Source organism: Scomber scombrus, chromosome 22 (genome assembly GCF_963691925.1).
Source record: "Scomber scombrus chromosome 22, fScoSco1.1, whole genome shotgun sequence".
Taxonomy (NCBI): Eukaryota; Metazoa; Chordata; class Actinopteri; order Scombriformes; family Scombridae; genus Scomber; species Scomber scombrus.
Window position 1 is genome coordinate 17,954,685 of NC_084991.1, and position 17,422 is coordinate 17,972,106.

At 39.3% G+C, this 17,422-nt stretch overlaps 2 protein-coding genes across 3 annotated transcripts; both read left to right on the plus strand.

Annotated features, from left to right (window-relative positions):
* Positions 1-803: 803 nt before the first annotated feature.
* Positions 804-3,213, plus strand: LOC134004630 (E3 ubiquitin-protein ligase TRIM39-like). The gene is made up of 2 exons (XM_062443969.1): positions 804-909; positions 1,025-3,213. The coding sequence occupies exon 2, from the start codon at positions 1,027-1,029 to the stop codon at positions 2,644-2,646; it is 1,620 nt and encodes a 539-aa protein (XP_062299953.1). The 5' UTR covers positions 804-909; positions 1,025-1,026; the 3' UTR covers positions 2,647-3,213.
* A 3,243-nt stretch (positions 3,214-6,456) lies between these two features.
* LOC134004313 (protein arginine N-methyltransferase 8-B-like) lies at positions 6,457-17,038 on the plus strand. 2 transcript variants are annotated; one of them, XM_062443542.1, is made up of 10 exons: positions 6,457-6,534; positions 7,128-7,352; positions 8,756-8,911; positions 9,616-9,679; positions 10,748-10,890; positions 11,223-11,310; positions 13,645-13,760; positions 15,290-15,440; positions 16,724-16,845; positions 16,955-17,038. In XM_062443542.1, the coding sequence occupies exons 1-10, from the start codon at positions 6,466-6,468 to the stop codon at positions 17,036-17,038; spliced, it is 1,218 nt and encodes a 405-aa protein (XP_062299526.1). In that variant the 5' UTR covers positions 6,457-6,465. The 2 variants fall into 2 exon arrangements, with proteins under 2 accessions (XP_062299526.1, XP_062299525.1); XM_062443541.1 differs by having other exon boundaries at positions 6,466-6,555; positions 7,170-7,352.
* The last annotated feature ends 384 nt before the right edge of the window (positions 17,039-17,422 follow it).

The window sequence follows — 17,422 nt, forward strand, 5'->3', positions numbered from 1 at the left end:
GACTATTGTCAAATAACTACTTAAAAACAAGCTTATCAGAAAAATAATAAGCATGATAAGAATGACCTATTCTGGGAAAAAAAATTATTTGACATGTACTTGACGTATACATTCGGGGTGGATCTAGGAGTTGACAAGATCCAGGGGTAAGCCCAGAGCATCCAGAGCCAGGCCCTATTTTTTTTGGATGGTTCACATGCTCAGAATTTAATCTTACTGCAGTTTATGACTATACTGCAAACAGTAGTCATTTATTTTGGTCCTTATTAACTTTTTTCCAAAATACTGCACATATAAATAAATAAATAACAATAAGGCATTAGCTCATAATGAAAACTAAAAAATATGACATTAATGTTTAAATGCATTTCACTCTGTAACACCGCCTTAACTGAAATTTCTTCTTAAGTTTCACTCTTAATCAGAATTGTTATAAACTCACTCAGATTCAGTCAGCAGCTGGTTGATGTGACTGTTTAGAAAAAGTTACTGCAAAAAGATGTTTTTTAAATAGATTCAGGGCTTTTGAGAAAACACTAGGGACTGCAGCCTCAAAAGCCACCCCTAGCTCCGCCCCTGGTATACAGAACAGTTCAACCAGCTAAAGTATCTATAAACCAAACGCCACTAAAACTCAGAGAAGAAGGAGAAGTAGGATGAACAAACAAACTCTAATAATGAAATTTAGTGATGATATTTGCCAATATGATAAAAGAAAAGAAAAAAAAAACAAGATAGGAGTGAATCTTTTCAAATTGAGTGGAGTGGAAAGGGTTACATTTGTACCAGGAAGTGTAGTAAGGAGGAGCGCTCAACGTCGTCAACAAGCTGAAACGAAACCTAACGAGGAGATTTTTGAGTTTTTTTTAAGCTTAAATGCAGTTTTTGTTTTGCATCTGAACTTTACAGGTAAGAAAGATACTATATTTATCTTGCCACATACTGTATGATGACACGTACGGTTTTAATTGCACAAAGTTGAACTGTGAGTTTGTGTTTAACGTTAGTTGTTGTAATGTTACAGATATGGCCACAGCTAGCTGTCTGCTGTCAGAGGAGAGGTTCCTATGTTCAGTCTGTCTGGATGTGTTCACTCAACCAGTTTCAACGCCATGTGGACACAACTTCTGCAGAGCATGCATCAACACGTATTGGGACAACAGTAACATTTACCAGTGTCCATATTGCAAACAAGAATTTTCACCAAGGCCTGAACTCCAGGTGAACATTACCATGTCTGAGTTAGCTGCTGAGTTTAAGAAGTCAGTTAAAGTGAAAGCCTTCACTCCAGACCCACAGTTTCCAGAAATAGCAGACGTCCCCTGTGACATCTGCTCTGAGATAAAGGAAAAAGCATTTAAATCTTGCCTGATGTGTCTAACTTCTTTTTGTGAAGTGCATCTTGAGCCCCATCTGAGAGTCGCAGGTCTCAAGAGCCACACATTAATAAACCCTGTGAGGAATCTTGATGACAAGATGTGTGAAAAGCATAACAAGATAACAGAACTGTACTGTCGGACTGACCAAGTCTTTGTTTGTGTCTTATGTTTAAAAACTGATCACAAGAGTCACAATATTGTCCCACTCGAGGAAGAATATGAAGCAGTGATGGCAAAAAAAGATGACACAATGGCAGATATTCAAAAGATGATTCAATCACGGTCCGAGAAGATAAGTGAGATTGAAAACTCACTTGATGTTTGCCAGAGAGAAACTGAGAAAGAGAAAGAGGCCAGCGTGCAGGTCTTCACTGACTTGATCTGCCACCTTCAGAAAAGACAGGCCGAGTTTGTTGAGGCAATTGAGGAAAGGCACAAAACAGAAAAGGAAAAGGCTGAAGGGTTTCTCAAAGAAATGAGGATGGAAATCGCTGAGCTTGAAAACAGAAGCAGCCAGCTGGAGCTGTTGTCACAGTCTGAGGATCACCATCATTTTCTGCAGAACTTCGGAACCTTGTGTTCTCCTTTAAAGAAGGATTGGGCCAACATTGTTGTTGGCAGGGATCTGTCTTTTGAGGCAGTAAGAGGAGCTGTGACTCTGCTAAAACAGAGAGTTGATGAAATAATGGAAGAGCTTCCTGAGATCAAAATGAAAAAAATGAGAGAACATGCTGTGGACTTGACTCTTGACCCTGACACTGCATTTTGCACACTTGTCATTAGCGAGGATCGAAAACAAGTTACAAATGTATATGTAGATCAGAAGGTCCCCAACAACCCAAAGAGATTTGACATGTTTGCAGATGTTTTATCAAATGAGGGATTCACAACAGGGCAGTTTTATTATGAGGTGCAGGTGAAAGGAAAGACTTGTTGGACTGTTGGAGTGGTCAGAGAGTCTGTTGAAAGAAAAAAGAACACAGACCTGAAAGTTGGAAATGGTTTTTGGACTTTTAGGTTGGATGAGGGCAAATACAGATGCAATGGAACAATCATACTGAAAGACACGCTTCAAAAAGTGGGCATCTTTGTGGACTATAATAAAGGAGTGGTTTCTTTCTATGATGCGGATTCTAAATGTCATATTAATTCTTACACTGATCAACACTTCACAGAGAAACTTTATCCATACTTCTCCCCTGAAGTGAGTGAAAACGGAACAAACTCTGCCCCTCTCATCATAACCCCAGTACCTCAAACACGCTGAGTTTCGTTCTCATTTTGATTTTCCTCTAGAGATCACAGAGATATTAACAAGTGTTAACAGCAACTTTCAAATGAAACTTGTAATCAGACTACATTTAAAATGTTTTCAATCCATGCATTCATATGTACATAAAAGATAAGACACTGCATCGTCCTGCAAGTAGCATTCTGTTCATTTCTCTGCAGTGAAATTCATATGGATAAATGTAAACTGGGGGATGCTAATGTTGCACAGTAATATTGTCAGATCTTGTTGTTTACAATTACAATAGATAATGGTACCAGTGCCATAATGTATTTAAAAAAATGTAATGCATATTTTGATTGATGATGATATTTGACATTGTTTGCAATAAAGTAATGTTCCTGCAAAATCATGTCAGGTTTGTTTTGCCTTTTCAAACCGGAAATATACAACCCCTGCCTGATGGAGATTTGTACTACAAGGAATACACACATTCATCTACATTTTTCCTCTTGCTTGTTACTTTTAATTCACAGTGTCTTGAAATGAAAATAAATTTCTTATTTGACAAGTAGGGCTGAATAAACTCAAAATCTTGACAGATTTCCCCATGTCTACCTACAAGCCTGGCCACAATATTAAACAATATTTTAACTACCCAAGTGTACAGTGTGGGTGTAAAAATGTAACACAAGTATAATGGCCTCCTAGTAAAGAGGACCCTGACTCACACTCCCCTGATCATACTGCCATAAATACATTACATTACCATTATGTTAATAAGACTTTAGGTATTTACAATCACTGACTTGGTAATTGTTGACTAACATTAGTGCCAGTACACATTTCACTAGAAGGCTTATAGCACAAAAGCAGCCAGGACCATAACTTCAGTAGCAGGTAGGAGATGCAGTGTTTTGCTCAAAGACAGATAGATGTTGAGGGTACTATATTTGTGACATTCAGCTCATCTAAACAGTGTCTAACTACAGGACCACGGCTCAAAATACAGCAAGTCTAAAACAGTTTTAACGAAATACAGAAAAGTTTCTCATGTCTTTGTCATATCAGTTTTGTGAGGTTTTGAAGTCAATCAATAGCCCACTGCTTTCACTCCTGACTCCTGCTTATGTGCTGCTGCCCCCACACTGGTTTGTGTGAATGTGTGTGTGAGAAAGAGTGGATGCACACATTCTCCTCGAGTGTGATGCGTGGGCTGATGTTCTTAAGCACCGCTGATGGAGCTCATCCATAGCTGTGATTAAAACCTAGTGTGTTTCATTGTGTTTTGTCTTTCATTAATATGACATGAGCCCATTTTGTTCTTGTGACAAATAGCTTGTAATATTAATAAGTTACTACTGGATGACACAGTATGAAGTAAGTGAGTGAATATGAGTGAGTATAAATGCACAATATCAACAGCACAGTGTAAAGCATGGAAATCATCATTCTTTGAGTATTTTAATATTCTTCTCTGTCTCTCACTATCTGACAGACCAGGACCAGCTGTTTAAATAAAGTGAAATAGGAAAAAGGAGCATTGTTAGGGTTGATGGAAAATATGAATGAATGTGTACTGCAATGGAACTAAAACAGGAAAATATGTGACCTGAAAGAACACCAGGAGTGACTCCACAAAAAAGAGTGTACAAATGGCCAATCATGTTGCTCTTCATGGATTCAAAGTGTAAGTATAGAGCCATCAACAGTCAGTGATTACACAGTAGGTGTTTTGCCTTAAGCAGGCAAATGAAAAGTACCTGCTGTGACTTTACTGATTAGGATACAGTCAGGGGGCAGCATGCTTAAAAGTTTCAGCCCATAGAGAGGAGAGCAGAGGAAGTTTGAGGTGATACAGTTTCAATAAGTTCTCTATGATTGCAAAGCAAATATTTGTTCTTGAGCTATGACATCATGAATCAATATTTGTGTGTGGTGTGTTTTTTCACCCAAAAAAAAGCTTTTAAAAAAATCTAATCTAAAAAATCTACTCCTTCCTCATTGTATGTGCACTGGAGGCTTCAAGTTTTTACTTTAAGAAAAAATACAAGTATGGGAATCAGCAGCATAATTTACTAAATAAATGACTGATTATGCATTGATTGATTATAATATTATATCATTGGATCATTATAAATGTTGCATTAATATTTACAGCTGTATTCACAAGATCAGGAGATCACGTGAGAATCCATCTGGTGCGTCAGGTTATTAATATAAGAAGTACTTTAATGTTAGTTGGTTGAAGTAGAGCTTATTTCTCAGCTGGGTAGTTTAATGCATAACGAATATAAAATCTTAATATAGAAAATAATAGAAACTTGTTCATTAATAAACAAAATGTAGTGTGTAAAAACTACAACATTTCCATCTCAAATGTAGAGAAAACGTTGCATAAAATAGACATAATCAAATTACAAGTACCTAAACATTTTACAAGACTGTATTGTAGGCTAGATATTTAAATGCACTTAGGTACTGTTCACTACTGGGTAAGTAAGTTACACTGGCTTTATATTTACAGTGCTGTACCTTGTCAGTGGGAGTCAATGGTGACGACTACATAGTACATTTCTTTCTTTGTAATTTGTTATATTGTAATTTACAATTTTACCAAAAATAAAATGGTCACCTGTTATATAAAAAAATCACATATAAGTTATTATGGCCTAACACAAATAGCGTCCTGTAGCAAGGGAATACAAAGACTTGTTAACTGCCCATAGTAACAGTATGTAATGACACTAAAAACAAATACTTCAATCTCATTGGTCCTTTTCGTGCTCTATATAATTCTAGAACACTGGTCCTCAGTGCTGATAGGTTGAATTGCATTCCAAGCAAGCTATATGCTGAAACTGCACACCTGTAACTGCTTTAGCCTACATTTATTATGTTAGTGTATCACCTGAAAAAGGCGTTATAGGCTATAGTTATGGGCTAATACTATATTTAGCAGTGGTTCCAGAAAGTATATTTATTACTAGATGGACAAACTTACACAATATCATAATCATCATCAATCATCATAGCCTATGCTGTATGTCCTTTTTTCAAACACACACCACTTTTGTTATGTAAGAGAACAGCTGAGAAGCTCAGTGATTGCTCGGTTTTCTGCTTTAGTGGTGTGAGGAGGCATCTGTCTTTGTGAAACAGACATGTATTCCTCTCTTTGAGGGTGATTGTTATATTTGAATACGATTCACTTCATGCCAGCCGAGGGACCGGCAGCGCACCAACAGTTTTAACTTTAACCTTTTAACTTTCTCTCCGGGAAACCCACCGAGGTTTACGCAGAGGACTCTTATCTTTAGCGCGTAAGAAGACACGAATTGTGCGACTTTCGGGTTTTGCGAGTCCCAGAGCTGAGAGATGTCACTGTTTCCAAGCGGTAAAGTAACAGAGAAGAAGCCTTTTTCTGATGTGGAGTTGGGTTTTCTAGAGCGCAACTGGGTTCCTTTTTTTCCACAAGGCGCCCGCGGATGCTGATGGATACATTGACTCCTACTGGGATCAAACCTGCAACCTTTCAGCCGCAGCGCAGGCTTTCTAGCCAATAGACCGCTCCTCCACCCTGAGACCTCCCACCCAAAACAACCTGTATCACATTTACAGTATGGATTACTGGACGTTTCACCTCGCGCACATCCATGTCACAACTTTTATGGGAAAATGGATTTAATGAAATTGTGACAGGATATATTTACACGTTTCTTAATATGACTGTTATCCCTCTATATATTCAAGCCATATATTCGGTGGCTTAGTGTGATTTTGGCACGTTTTTCTTTAGAAATTCGGATCCTCCGTACAGTTAAAAGAGTTGTAGCGTAAATCTCGCCGGCTCTCATGGGACTGGGGCATTCGTCGCGGTGTTTGCTGCTACGGCGGAAGATGGCGGAGGCGGACAGCTCGGAGGTAGGGACCTTGTGGTGTCCTGTGCCCGGTAATAGCGGGACCGGGGTACTCTCAATCTGCTTATTTTTATGATGACACATAATTTGACTTGAATTTCATGCATATATCTTTGATTTTTGTTATTTATCATCGCAACCACATTTAAGAATGAATGTTCCACTGAAGGCGTGCAAGCGAGCAAAGTGGATTTCCTTGCGTCCTGCAGATGTTACGGGCGATCGAAGTAAACTGCTGTAATTGCATTAACAGTGATGCGCACAGTGCACTCAGGAGATTTGCATTTAGGTTAAATGTTCAGCATCAGGATGCACAGATGTACTGAAGGTGGCTATGTCCGCTGTCCTTGGTGCTGAAACGGAACCTGCAGCTTTTACCGGCTCTTCTCTTGAGTGTATATTACCACTCTGCGTAAAGACAAAGGCTATTTTAGTGAATTTTGACTGCTCATGAGCCAATAACCCACTCACTCATAATGTGACCTTCCGTTCTGTAATTCACTATCCTCACAAACCCATTGTTGGGTTCATTCTCGTATGTGCTGTATTAATTCTGATATAAGCTCTCCTCGTTTTTTTCTTTTCCCTCCGTAACAGCGGCAACAGCCTGTCACATCCCCCCTTTCTCACTCTGCTCAGCCCTCCCCGCTGCCTAAACCAGTGCCTACTACCCACCATGTGCCCTGTGTCCCCCACACGCCCCATGTAGCCGCCCTGGCCACCTGTCCTGGTCGAGGCAAAATTGCCAAGTTCATCAGCCCAGAGGAAATGACATCACGGGACTACTATTTTGACTCCTATGCCCACTTTGGCATCCATGAGGTAGGCAAGCCAGGCTGACAAATGACAGCTTGGTAAAGTCAGAGTAAAAAAAACAGCACCAGATGCTTCCTATTCCTTCTTACCTGCTGCTTCTTAACTTGGAAAGGGGTTTCAACCCTGTAAGTCTGGCAGTCTGTCAGCAGGATATGTCAAAAAAGCTGATTTATCACTGACAGATTTTCTTGGGCAGTCGGTGTAATAGATTTTGGTGGTGATCCAGATCTTTTTTGCTGGCTTATATACATGCATACATACTGCCACACAGACACTGAATCTTTCATTGTATCTAATAAGCCACTGTAGAGTACAAAAGCTAAGTTTAAGTCAAAATAAGTACTAAAAAGAACAAAACAGCAATGCAGGTAAAGCAAAACTGTAGGCAAATTAGCAGTGGTAAAATCTTCAGTTCCCAAGTGCTTTCGAATCCTCTGTCCAAACATGAGTTTCAGCATGATCATTTTAAATATCCTTCATAAGTATGGTAGGAATTCAAATGCTGATGTACCTGTGCCACAGAAAGGAAGAAGTTGGCAAGAATTTTGTTTTAAATTGTGGGTGGCTAGTGAATTAGGTGCATATCACGTTTTGACCTACAGAGTCTCGGTCTGGGATCTTTGTTGAAAGTCACCTTCACACCACCACCCATCTTTACAAAAATAATGTGTTTTGTTTGAAGAATGTGTCTTGTGGGATAACAGAGTTAATGCATTATCTGCATTGGCTTTTCCATTACCAATTAGCACTAAAGACACTAGATGCATGTTAATAGTCCATATTCAGCACTCCATAAATGAAAATGTGTCTATCTTTTACAATCATCTACAGTAAACCGTTGAATAAAATTGTAGTTAATGACCTTGATGTGTGAAGAACTAGTGGTGGAAAAGTTTGGGGACATATAGACCTTTTTAAATAGTGTCCATATTTAGTATGTGGGTCAGGTTTTTGTCTGCTTGCAGACAAAGAGAGTGTCCTGATTAGAGGAGTGCAAAGCAAGAAAGGAGAGGAAAGTGGGATGTGTGAATGGGCCGAGGGAGATGGATATCAGGCGCTCCCCAAAGGCTTTGTGTTGTACTCCTGTCTATTTCAAGAAGCTCTGTCACTGTCAGTCTGTCATCGAGGCTTTTGGCCTAAATTGTGCCTTTTCTAGCATAAACAAATGATGTATTCACATACTGAGGAAGCAACTATGCAACTGCCCACTTTTAAAATAATTGGATACACGTTTAAGTAATCATGTGTGTTATGTATTCCTTTGAGCATTTTGTATAATTCATGCTATTCTTTGAGTAGTATTAATCAGTTCAGTATAGAATCCATTGTAGTATGCATTAGATTTAAGACTGCAGAGACAGGGATGTATTACAGTTGCGAACTCTCAGTTTAATCTCAAATTTTAACAGGAAATGCTGAAAGACGAGGTGCGGACACTGACCTACCGGAACGCCATGTACCACAACAAGCATGTGTTCAAGGATAAGATTGTCTTGGACGTTGGCAGTGGCACAGGGATCCTCTCAATGTTCGCTGCCAATGCCGGTGCCAAACACGTGTATGGGGTGAGACCGATAGATGCAGCCTTTGACCACAAACAGATGCACCACTGATTTTTATTCTTCCCGTATAAATCTCAGTTTCTTCTTTTTTTATAAGTCTACATGATAAAGAAAAGCTGCACATCCACTCCGTATCCAAAGTAAATATTACATTTGGCTCTGCTGTCAAATTATCTCTCATCCGTGGCCTTTTTTTCTCCATAGTGCACACACACACACATACACGCGCACACATGCACACACGCACACACGCACACACGCACACAGACTTACTCTGTATTTTTTAAATTCTTCTTAAGGGCTACTGTCTAGTGTTCTGTCCAGAAATTGTTAATCTCTCTCATACAATGAGAGAAAATGATACAAGACATCTGGTTCCTCTTAGAGCAGGACTGACCAGCATTACCAGCTCCTGCAGTTATGTATGATTCATATACTGTGTTACACTTATGGATTGGAGGACAAAATTATGTATTAGTTTTCACGCGGCGCAGGGTATGAGAGGAGCAATCATTAGTGTTAAAATGGATTGGCAGGGTTTGATTAAATCTCTTCTTCTAATATTACCCCAAGGTTTAACCTGTAAAATATGTTATTCATGAAAATATAAACCTATAATCAATGTAGGTTTTATAACAGATATTCAACAGTTTTCACATTCAGATAACATTTTAACTAGGTCTGTGGTTTTGTCCTTTTGCCTACAGATTGAATGTTCAAGTATATCAGAATATTCAGAGAAGATTATCAAGTCGAATCACCTACACAATGGTAAGTTGAAGTGGCTTTCCATTTCTTCTTTCTATATGTCTGAATTCAGAGCAGTCGGATGACATTTGGATTTGAAGTAGCGTGAAAAATCGGCATATTTCCATCATTTACCGTCACACCAGACAATATTAGTCACAGTTCTGATGATGTCAAAAAAACCATAATCTCTGCCATCAATCAGAGTTCCCTCAGCAGTGTTGATTACCGTTGTAAAATGCCATCCTGAACTTCACAGATGGAGGACTGGCAACAGATGGTGGTTTTCATAACCTGCACATTTGATGAAAGGCTGGTTTTTATTTAATCTTTTCTATTTTCAATACAGGCATTTAGCTGATGGTTGTTGTAAGGTATACAGGAATTACAACCCAAGTGCCAAAAAATTAATTGTGTTTAAATAAACTGTTAATACAAAAACTTTATGCAATTATTGCATGCTTCTGAAAGCTGAAAGGGTGTTGAGTTAAGCTTCTGCACATCATATGCACTGCTTTTTCTTTTACAGAGGGCTGAAAAGAGACAGTATTGAATGTACAAACACCTCATTTTCTAATTAGGTTTCCACCTGTTTAGTATAATAAAAGTAATTCTGCAGTCGTACTATAATTACTCTTCAGGCGGAAGCAATCACAGATAACAGGACCAACCAGAAACTTTTGTAAAATATTAAATATTTATTTCTGGTTATATAGCAGCTGAAAATTTCCCTTTTAAGCTAATACTTCTACATTTTACTTGCTAGCAAAAATGAAGCAAAATTCTACAATGTTACATCTTATTGACTTTGATAGTACTTAGGATCTACTTTTTAAATATTTCCTTGTATTTCTATATCAAAGATCAAAGAGGCCGGAATAAAACACACAAAAAATAAGACAAACTGAACGCATGCATTCAACACTGAGGCATGAGATGAGCGCAGTTATTAAGATGTACTAATTTACGGCAATCCCAAGTCATTAACACAATGTCATCTGAGAATAGAGACGTTGTCCGATTTGCATTAATGTGATGAAGATGCTGTGAAGTAATTTGCTACCTGCTGTTTTGTGACTCTCCACTTCACAGTTATTACCATCTTCAAGGGCAAGGTGGAGGAGGTGGAGCTGCCTGTGGAGAAGGTGGACATTATCATCTCAGAGTGGATGGGCTACTGCCTTTTCTACGAGTCCATGCTCAACACCGTCATCTTTGCTAGGGACAAGTGGCTGGTATGATGGGGGTGCTGTAGGCTCGGGGAATGTTTGGCTTAGTGTATGTGTGGCCGGCTGGACGAACAAGGCTTTTAACACATAAACACACCAGACAGTGATGAAGTAGAGGATTTACTGTACACTTGCGTGCATGGGTCTGCTGCCCAGATGCTGAGGTCATCTATTTCCTAACCTAAGTAGCTGCCTTCAGGCTTTAAACGTGGCACATGTGATCTTATATTACATGCCAGGTGTGTGTGAAAAGTAAAGATGATGGATGGCCTTTGTGTGTGTGTGTGTGTGTGTGTGTGTGTGTATGCATTGATACTTGAAGCTTTTCTTGTATTCAGAAACCTGGAGGCCTGATGTTCCCTGACAGAGCAGCTCTCTACGTTGTAGCCATTGAGGACAGGCAGTACAAGGACTTCAAGATTCATTGTGAGTAATTACAGCAGATTTGTTGGCCTATGCTGTCACTTTTTTTTTTCAAAGTCATTACTTTCTTCTGTCTCTGTCTCTCTTTTAGGTGTGCTTAATTTATGACCACTGTGTGAAGTTAGACAAAAAAGTCACATTAACTTTACTTCAACCCCACGTATAAGCAGTATTTAAACACATAATAAATTATTTATAAAACACTATGCTATTGCAAGTGGTTGTAACATGGAGGCGGTGTATGGAAGTTAAAGTTTGACAATATAATAAACAATTGTAACAATTGTTTATTTTATTGTCTCTATATCTTTTTAGGAGAAGTTAATATTAATACTCACTTTAAATTACCTTATACCTGCTTACAACTATATTATAGTCTATTATAACAATTTACTAAATGTTTCTACTGTATACCATTTAAAAAAGTTCTAAATAGGGGTTTTAAAGTGCTACCGATATGAAATTCCAAAGTAAGGCTTACTTTATAAACTGTTTATAATCTGTAACTAATAGGCTACATCAAAGGTTAAGATATGTTTTATTAAACCTATAGGCCTATTTAGAGGAAGCACAACAAGATGTAAGCACAAAGTATGTTAGCAAACAGATTCTTATTTTCACATCAAGCAGGCATGGTGGGAGTAACATTAGTATTAATCTGGAGTTGCGTTTCTTGCCAACTATGAATTAAGAACCAATATTCATTTGGTTAAATCTTTACTGTTAGCGACACTAACAGAACTGAGAGAAATATCTGTTTTTTTAACTGCTAAATGCTCCACTATGTTCACCAGCTGGTCGCTAATTTTGTAAATAAATTTAGTTTGGTCTAGCTTGTTGGGCACAGCTTTAGAAACAGTGAAATATGCTTAAGAGCTCTGTAGAGCTGAGGGGAACTGCAGAGTTTGGTTCATCACTGAGTGACCCATTTTACATTACACCAGAGCTGCCAACTCTCACGCATTGACCATAAGACTTGTGAAATTGATACTTTTCGCACACTGTCATGTCACACGTCCATTTTCATATGCAGTGAAAAACAAATTCATAACTGATAACGTTACGGTGTGAAAAGAGGACACTGATGGCACATGGACAGATAAAACAGAGCAGCACAGCACAATAGCAGCAGGGGAAAGCGAGAATATATTATATTGTAATTTATTCCAATGCATGCTGCAACATTTGGTTGACCATGTTGTTAAAAATCAGTTTTGCTGATATACTAGCTACTAGAGCTTGTGAGAAATCATAAAAGGTAATCAATAAAAACACTTTAATTAACCATAAAGTCTGCAGTTAATATTGGTAGTAAGTCATTAATAAAGAGTGATAAAGTCTGTATTTGTATACAGCTGTTCATAAACTGATTTTAGTCCAGCCCTTTTTGCAGAAGTGTTGAGTTGGCTAAATGACAAAGCATTAGGATTAGCACATTTTTAACAGCATGGTAGTTTTTCATGGTTTGGCAGCCTAAATTGCTCTTAAAGTGTTCCAATGCTAATTAAAGGCTTCAATAACTATAGTAAATAGCAAATAGTTCCAGCATGTAAATCCCCTGTAAAGCATGCTTCATTAGAAAGTTGTACCAAAAGTATTTTAAAGGAGTATGACAGTATTTCAAGAGGGTATCTCCCTTCCTACAGTACATACTCCACTCTGAAGTCACTCCATGTGTTCAATTTGCAATCACAGAGGGAGTGCTGAGCTTAACCTTGTGTTCCAGATCAAGGCACCAATATTAAAAGTGTCATTCACAGAATCTGGGTCAGTAACTCCTACTGAATTTCCCTGCACTGCACAGGTGGTCTTCTCTGTTCTAGTACATTGAGACATGCACAGAAAGGCACATTCTTTCACACAAACTCCCAAAGAACTCAGCCTACTCAAACCTTCGCACTTATTTTTAGTTTCCCCCTGCGTCAGAGGCATATTTCACCTTCTCGTCATACAGACTTAGTGTTTGGCCCCTTGACAAAGCAAGGTGGAGATGAGGGACAGAGGGATTGGAGGAGGAAAGGCCGGCTTGGTGTGTTTTCAGCCCAAATTATAGGCTGCCAGACACAGTGGAGGAGGTGGAGTAGGCCGGAGTCTATTTTCAGGAGGGCTTGTCTTTCTCCAGATAGTGACAGGATAGACAGGAAGACTGCATCCTGGCAGGGTTAAATGCTCTATTTTATTTTCTCTGCTACCTTTTTTGTATACTGACAGCTTGGCAGGAACAGAGAGAACAGAGCTTTGCAAGTGTATGAAAATACAGAAAGTAAAAATACAGACATTTGCATGTGTATTGACATGATCACAGTATTTAATGAGTTTTTGTTTGTGTGTGCACAGGGTGGGAAAACGTGTATGGGTTTGACATGAGCTGCATTCGCAACGTGGCCATCAAAGAGCCTCTGGTGGATGTGGTGGATCCCAAGCAGTTGGTGACTAACTCCTGCCTCCTGAAGGTTAGTGTGTACAAATAAAATATGCAAGCACTTTGTTAATTAATGTAGTATCTGCCTGATTGGGCCACATATTCATCACTTGGGTTCTGTCGTCAAGTGCATTTGTTAAATAAGAAAAAAGTAAGGAACAGCAATTACTCCCCGAGCCTCTCAACATTCCCTGTCTGCTGAGACTATTTTCTAGCAGATAATAGAGGTTTCTTAAGAGCTATAACAGTCTGCGGATATGTTCCCATGTTTGAATACAACAGTGGCATGTCTTTCATCTCACAAATGAACAGAGGATAAGAGCATTCAGTGAGGTGATAGCTTTTTTAGTTTGCCCCTCTATTTCATCATTCTTTCTCTCTGCCTTATATTATGTTTCTTTCTATTCTTAGAATCCAATATCTTCATTCCTCTTTCTGAGTCACTCACTTCTTCTGACCCTTTATGTTCTGTCACATTCCCTGATTTAAACAACGTCAGGCCTCACTAGTCGGAGCGAATAGGGTGGTCTTTTCCATCTCTCTCTCCCTGTGAGGTGAGGGTTACACAATAACAGACGCCGATTCTCCAGTGGGAATGAAATGGGCTCTCCATCACGTCGATAAACACTGGCTCTCCTTTTGTGGTCAAGGAGGTGATTTGTGTGAGCATGGTTACTTGTTAGTTAGTAACACACCGGTTGGAAAATTCATTCTCACTGCCTGTATCTCTTTCACATGCATGTATTCAGAGCGTATTCACTCCTTCCCCTACTGCCAGCTACTTCACCCCATCTTAATTCAAACCGCCACTCATACCTCACACACTAAAATTACAAAGTCGCTCCTGTGGACTTTGTTCTCCTCTCCTCCTACATTTGGCTGTATATAATATTGGCCTGGTATCATTGGAAAGGACAGAGGTGTTAAATCACAATCTGTCATGCTGATGCCACATGGGCTGAGTGATTTGTAGCGCAATAGGCTGGGAAAGAAGAACAGGTTGCAGAGTAAAAGCTTCCTTGTCTTCTTAAATATAACATCATCTATATGCAGAGCGATAGAGAGATGCACCTGCTTCACTCCTGTTCTGCACCTATTGCGTTAGCTGACTTGTAACAAAATTTGATACTTCAATTTGTGACCATATTCATAAGGCAGCGCTCAATATAGACACGAGCAAACACGCAGATGCTGTGTTCACTCAGTTACACACACACACATATACAACCTCCCTCCCTGGTAGAGTTGAGGGAGGACACCCACACAGCATGTGTACTGTGAGCAGGCTGCATTAGCCAGCCGTGATTCAACCTGTGGGCTTTCACACACATACACTAATACATGCACAATAATCATGGTGAATAATCATTGGCATACACATGTACTGTATGCGTGTGCAAGATGGCGAGTGGGGTTGATAACTTGTGTGTTTGTGTTCATGTGGTGCTGTAAGTTGTGCTGTTTTACTGCACAGCTATTCCGACATGACAGGGCAAATGAATGAAATCAAAAAACTTGAGATCTTCACATTTTCTTTTTTGTTTTTGTTTTTTTCCCCAGGAAGTTGACATCTACACTGTGAAGCCAGAGGACCTGTCCTTCACCTCAGCTTTCTGTCTGCAGGTTCAGCGCAATGATTACGTCCACGCCCTGGTCACTTACTTCAACATTGAGTTCACCAAGTGTCACAAGAAGACTGGGTTCTCCACCGGTGAGGCTAGACCCGAGTCATACCCTCTGAATATACGTGCATATACTTTGCTGTCCCAACAGTAAACCGTTGATTCAAATTACAAAACAAAACAAACATATTTTCTCACTTACATCTTAAAGTATCTAGCCACTCAGTTTTATATTCCCACATTTTGAAATATCTGTCAGAGATTTTCACCCCTTTACAATGGAAATTAGTTGAAATTTGTATTTACAAAAAACAAAAAAACAGCAACATTTTATTAGAAAATCTTTTTTCAACAACAGAAAAAAAATCCCCCCACTGTTTTGGGCCCTGTGACATCTGTATCACAAATTTAAATTCTGGACAGAACATCTTTATGCAGATCCACATAATTTGCAAATGATTATCTGTGAATTGTAAAGCATTCAACAGAAGGAAAAGCATAACTGAAATTTAAAGACTGTTGACAATGTGTTCATCGAAGGTGTAATCTTGCAGTCTTATATATCTTAAAAACCTGGGAAAATAAAACCAAATATTTTAATGTCTAGATGCCACTGGAGTTAAGTGAGAAAATATTTTCATTATTTGTGTGAACTGGCCCTTTAAGCACTAATGTAAGCAACATATTTCCGAACCTACAAGAACTTACAGAAGGATATATAAAAAATACATAAAGAGGGTAACTGGCCCGCTCTGCAGTCAAATATCCAGCAATATTTTTCAAATTGCCCTTGGAATCATTGAGCAAGCATGTGTGAGTGGTTAATCAGTGTCTACTACTGCACTTCAGCATCATAGCTCTTGGCTACACTCTGCTGGCGTTACATGAGTCAACCCAGTGTTCGCACTGGTGGAATCACCGAACACTTCTGGTTACGTGGCGCTCAGGATGCCTGTTGTAGAAAGCATAGCTGAGCTGTTATGTAAGCTTATTTTAATACATTCATGCAGCCACTGCTTACATAATATTGTGTAGAGGAGGTTCTATGTTTGGCTGAGTCTGCTGGGCCTCAGGCTGAGCATCACTGAAGGAGTTCTCGCCCCTCAGCTTCTGTATTTGTCCCACTGGTTGAGCGAATTTCAGTTGATGTGCTATTAAATTTCTTATTTTGTTAACACGCCCAAGCCAGTTGAGTACCCATCAGAACTGTTAGGAAATGGAATCATTTTTTAACGCTCCCTTCAATTCCTCTTTTTCTGCTTTTCCTCCTCTCTTCTTGAAACTAATTTTATCTACTATATTGTCCCATAAACATATTCTCCCCATTTGCTTCTCTCCTTCACCCTGCCACTCGTCCCGTCCTCTCCCTCAGCTCCAGATTCTCCCAGCACACACTGGAAGCAGACAGTGTTTTACTTAGAGGACTACTTAACTGTCAAGAAGGGAGAGGAGATCTTTGGCAGTATTGCTGTCAGGCCCAATGAGAAGAACGTGGTAAGATACACTTTTTGGGAGCATGATTTACAGTGTGTGAAGGTTTTGTTTGCTTCAGTACTGTCATACAAAGTGAATATTTCTGTCGTATTGGTTTCATCTGTTATAGCGTGATCTGGAGTTCACCCTCGAGCTAGACTATAAGGGACAACTATGTGAGGCCGCCATCTCCCACGACTATAAAATGCGTTAGGAGCATAAAGGCCGTGGTGCGAACCCCTCAGCCCCTCTGGACACACCAGGAGAGGGGGAGGGCACGGGCTCTCCAACCAGCAGTCCAGTTGGCCAGTGAGGACGACCAGATGCATCAGATTGGATGCCATCAAGCCAGCACCTAAGTGATGTCATCAGAATAGGCAAGTATCTATCAGCAATAGTGCCATCACCTGTACCAACTTGATTGACTTGGGCACATCGTTGAATGTAAGATCCTAAATGAACTTGATTTTAGTTTCTTTCTCAGTAGTTTCTGGAAATTAATGATTTTGAGTATAAAATGAAGAACATATGTGAGTATTTATATTGTTAGTGCAGCTAATTGGAAAGCATTGATCTGCGTGATGTTGAGATGGTTACA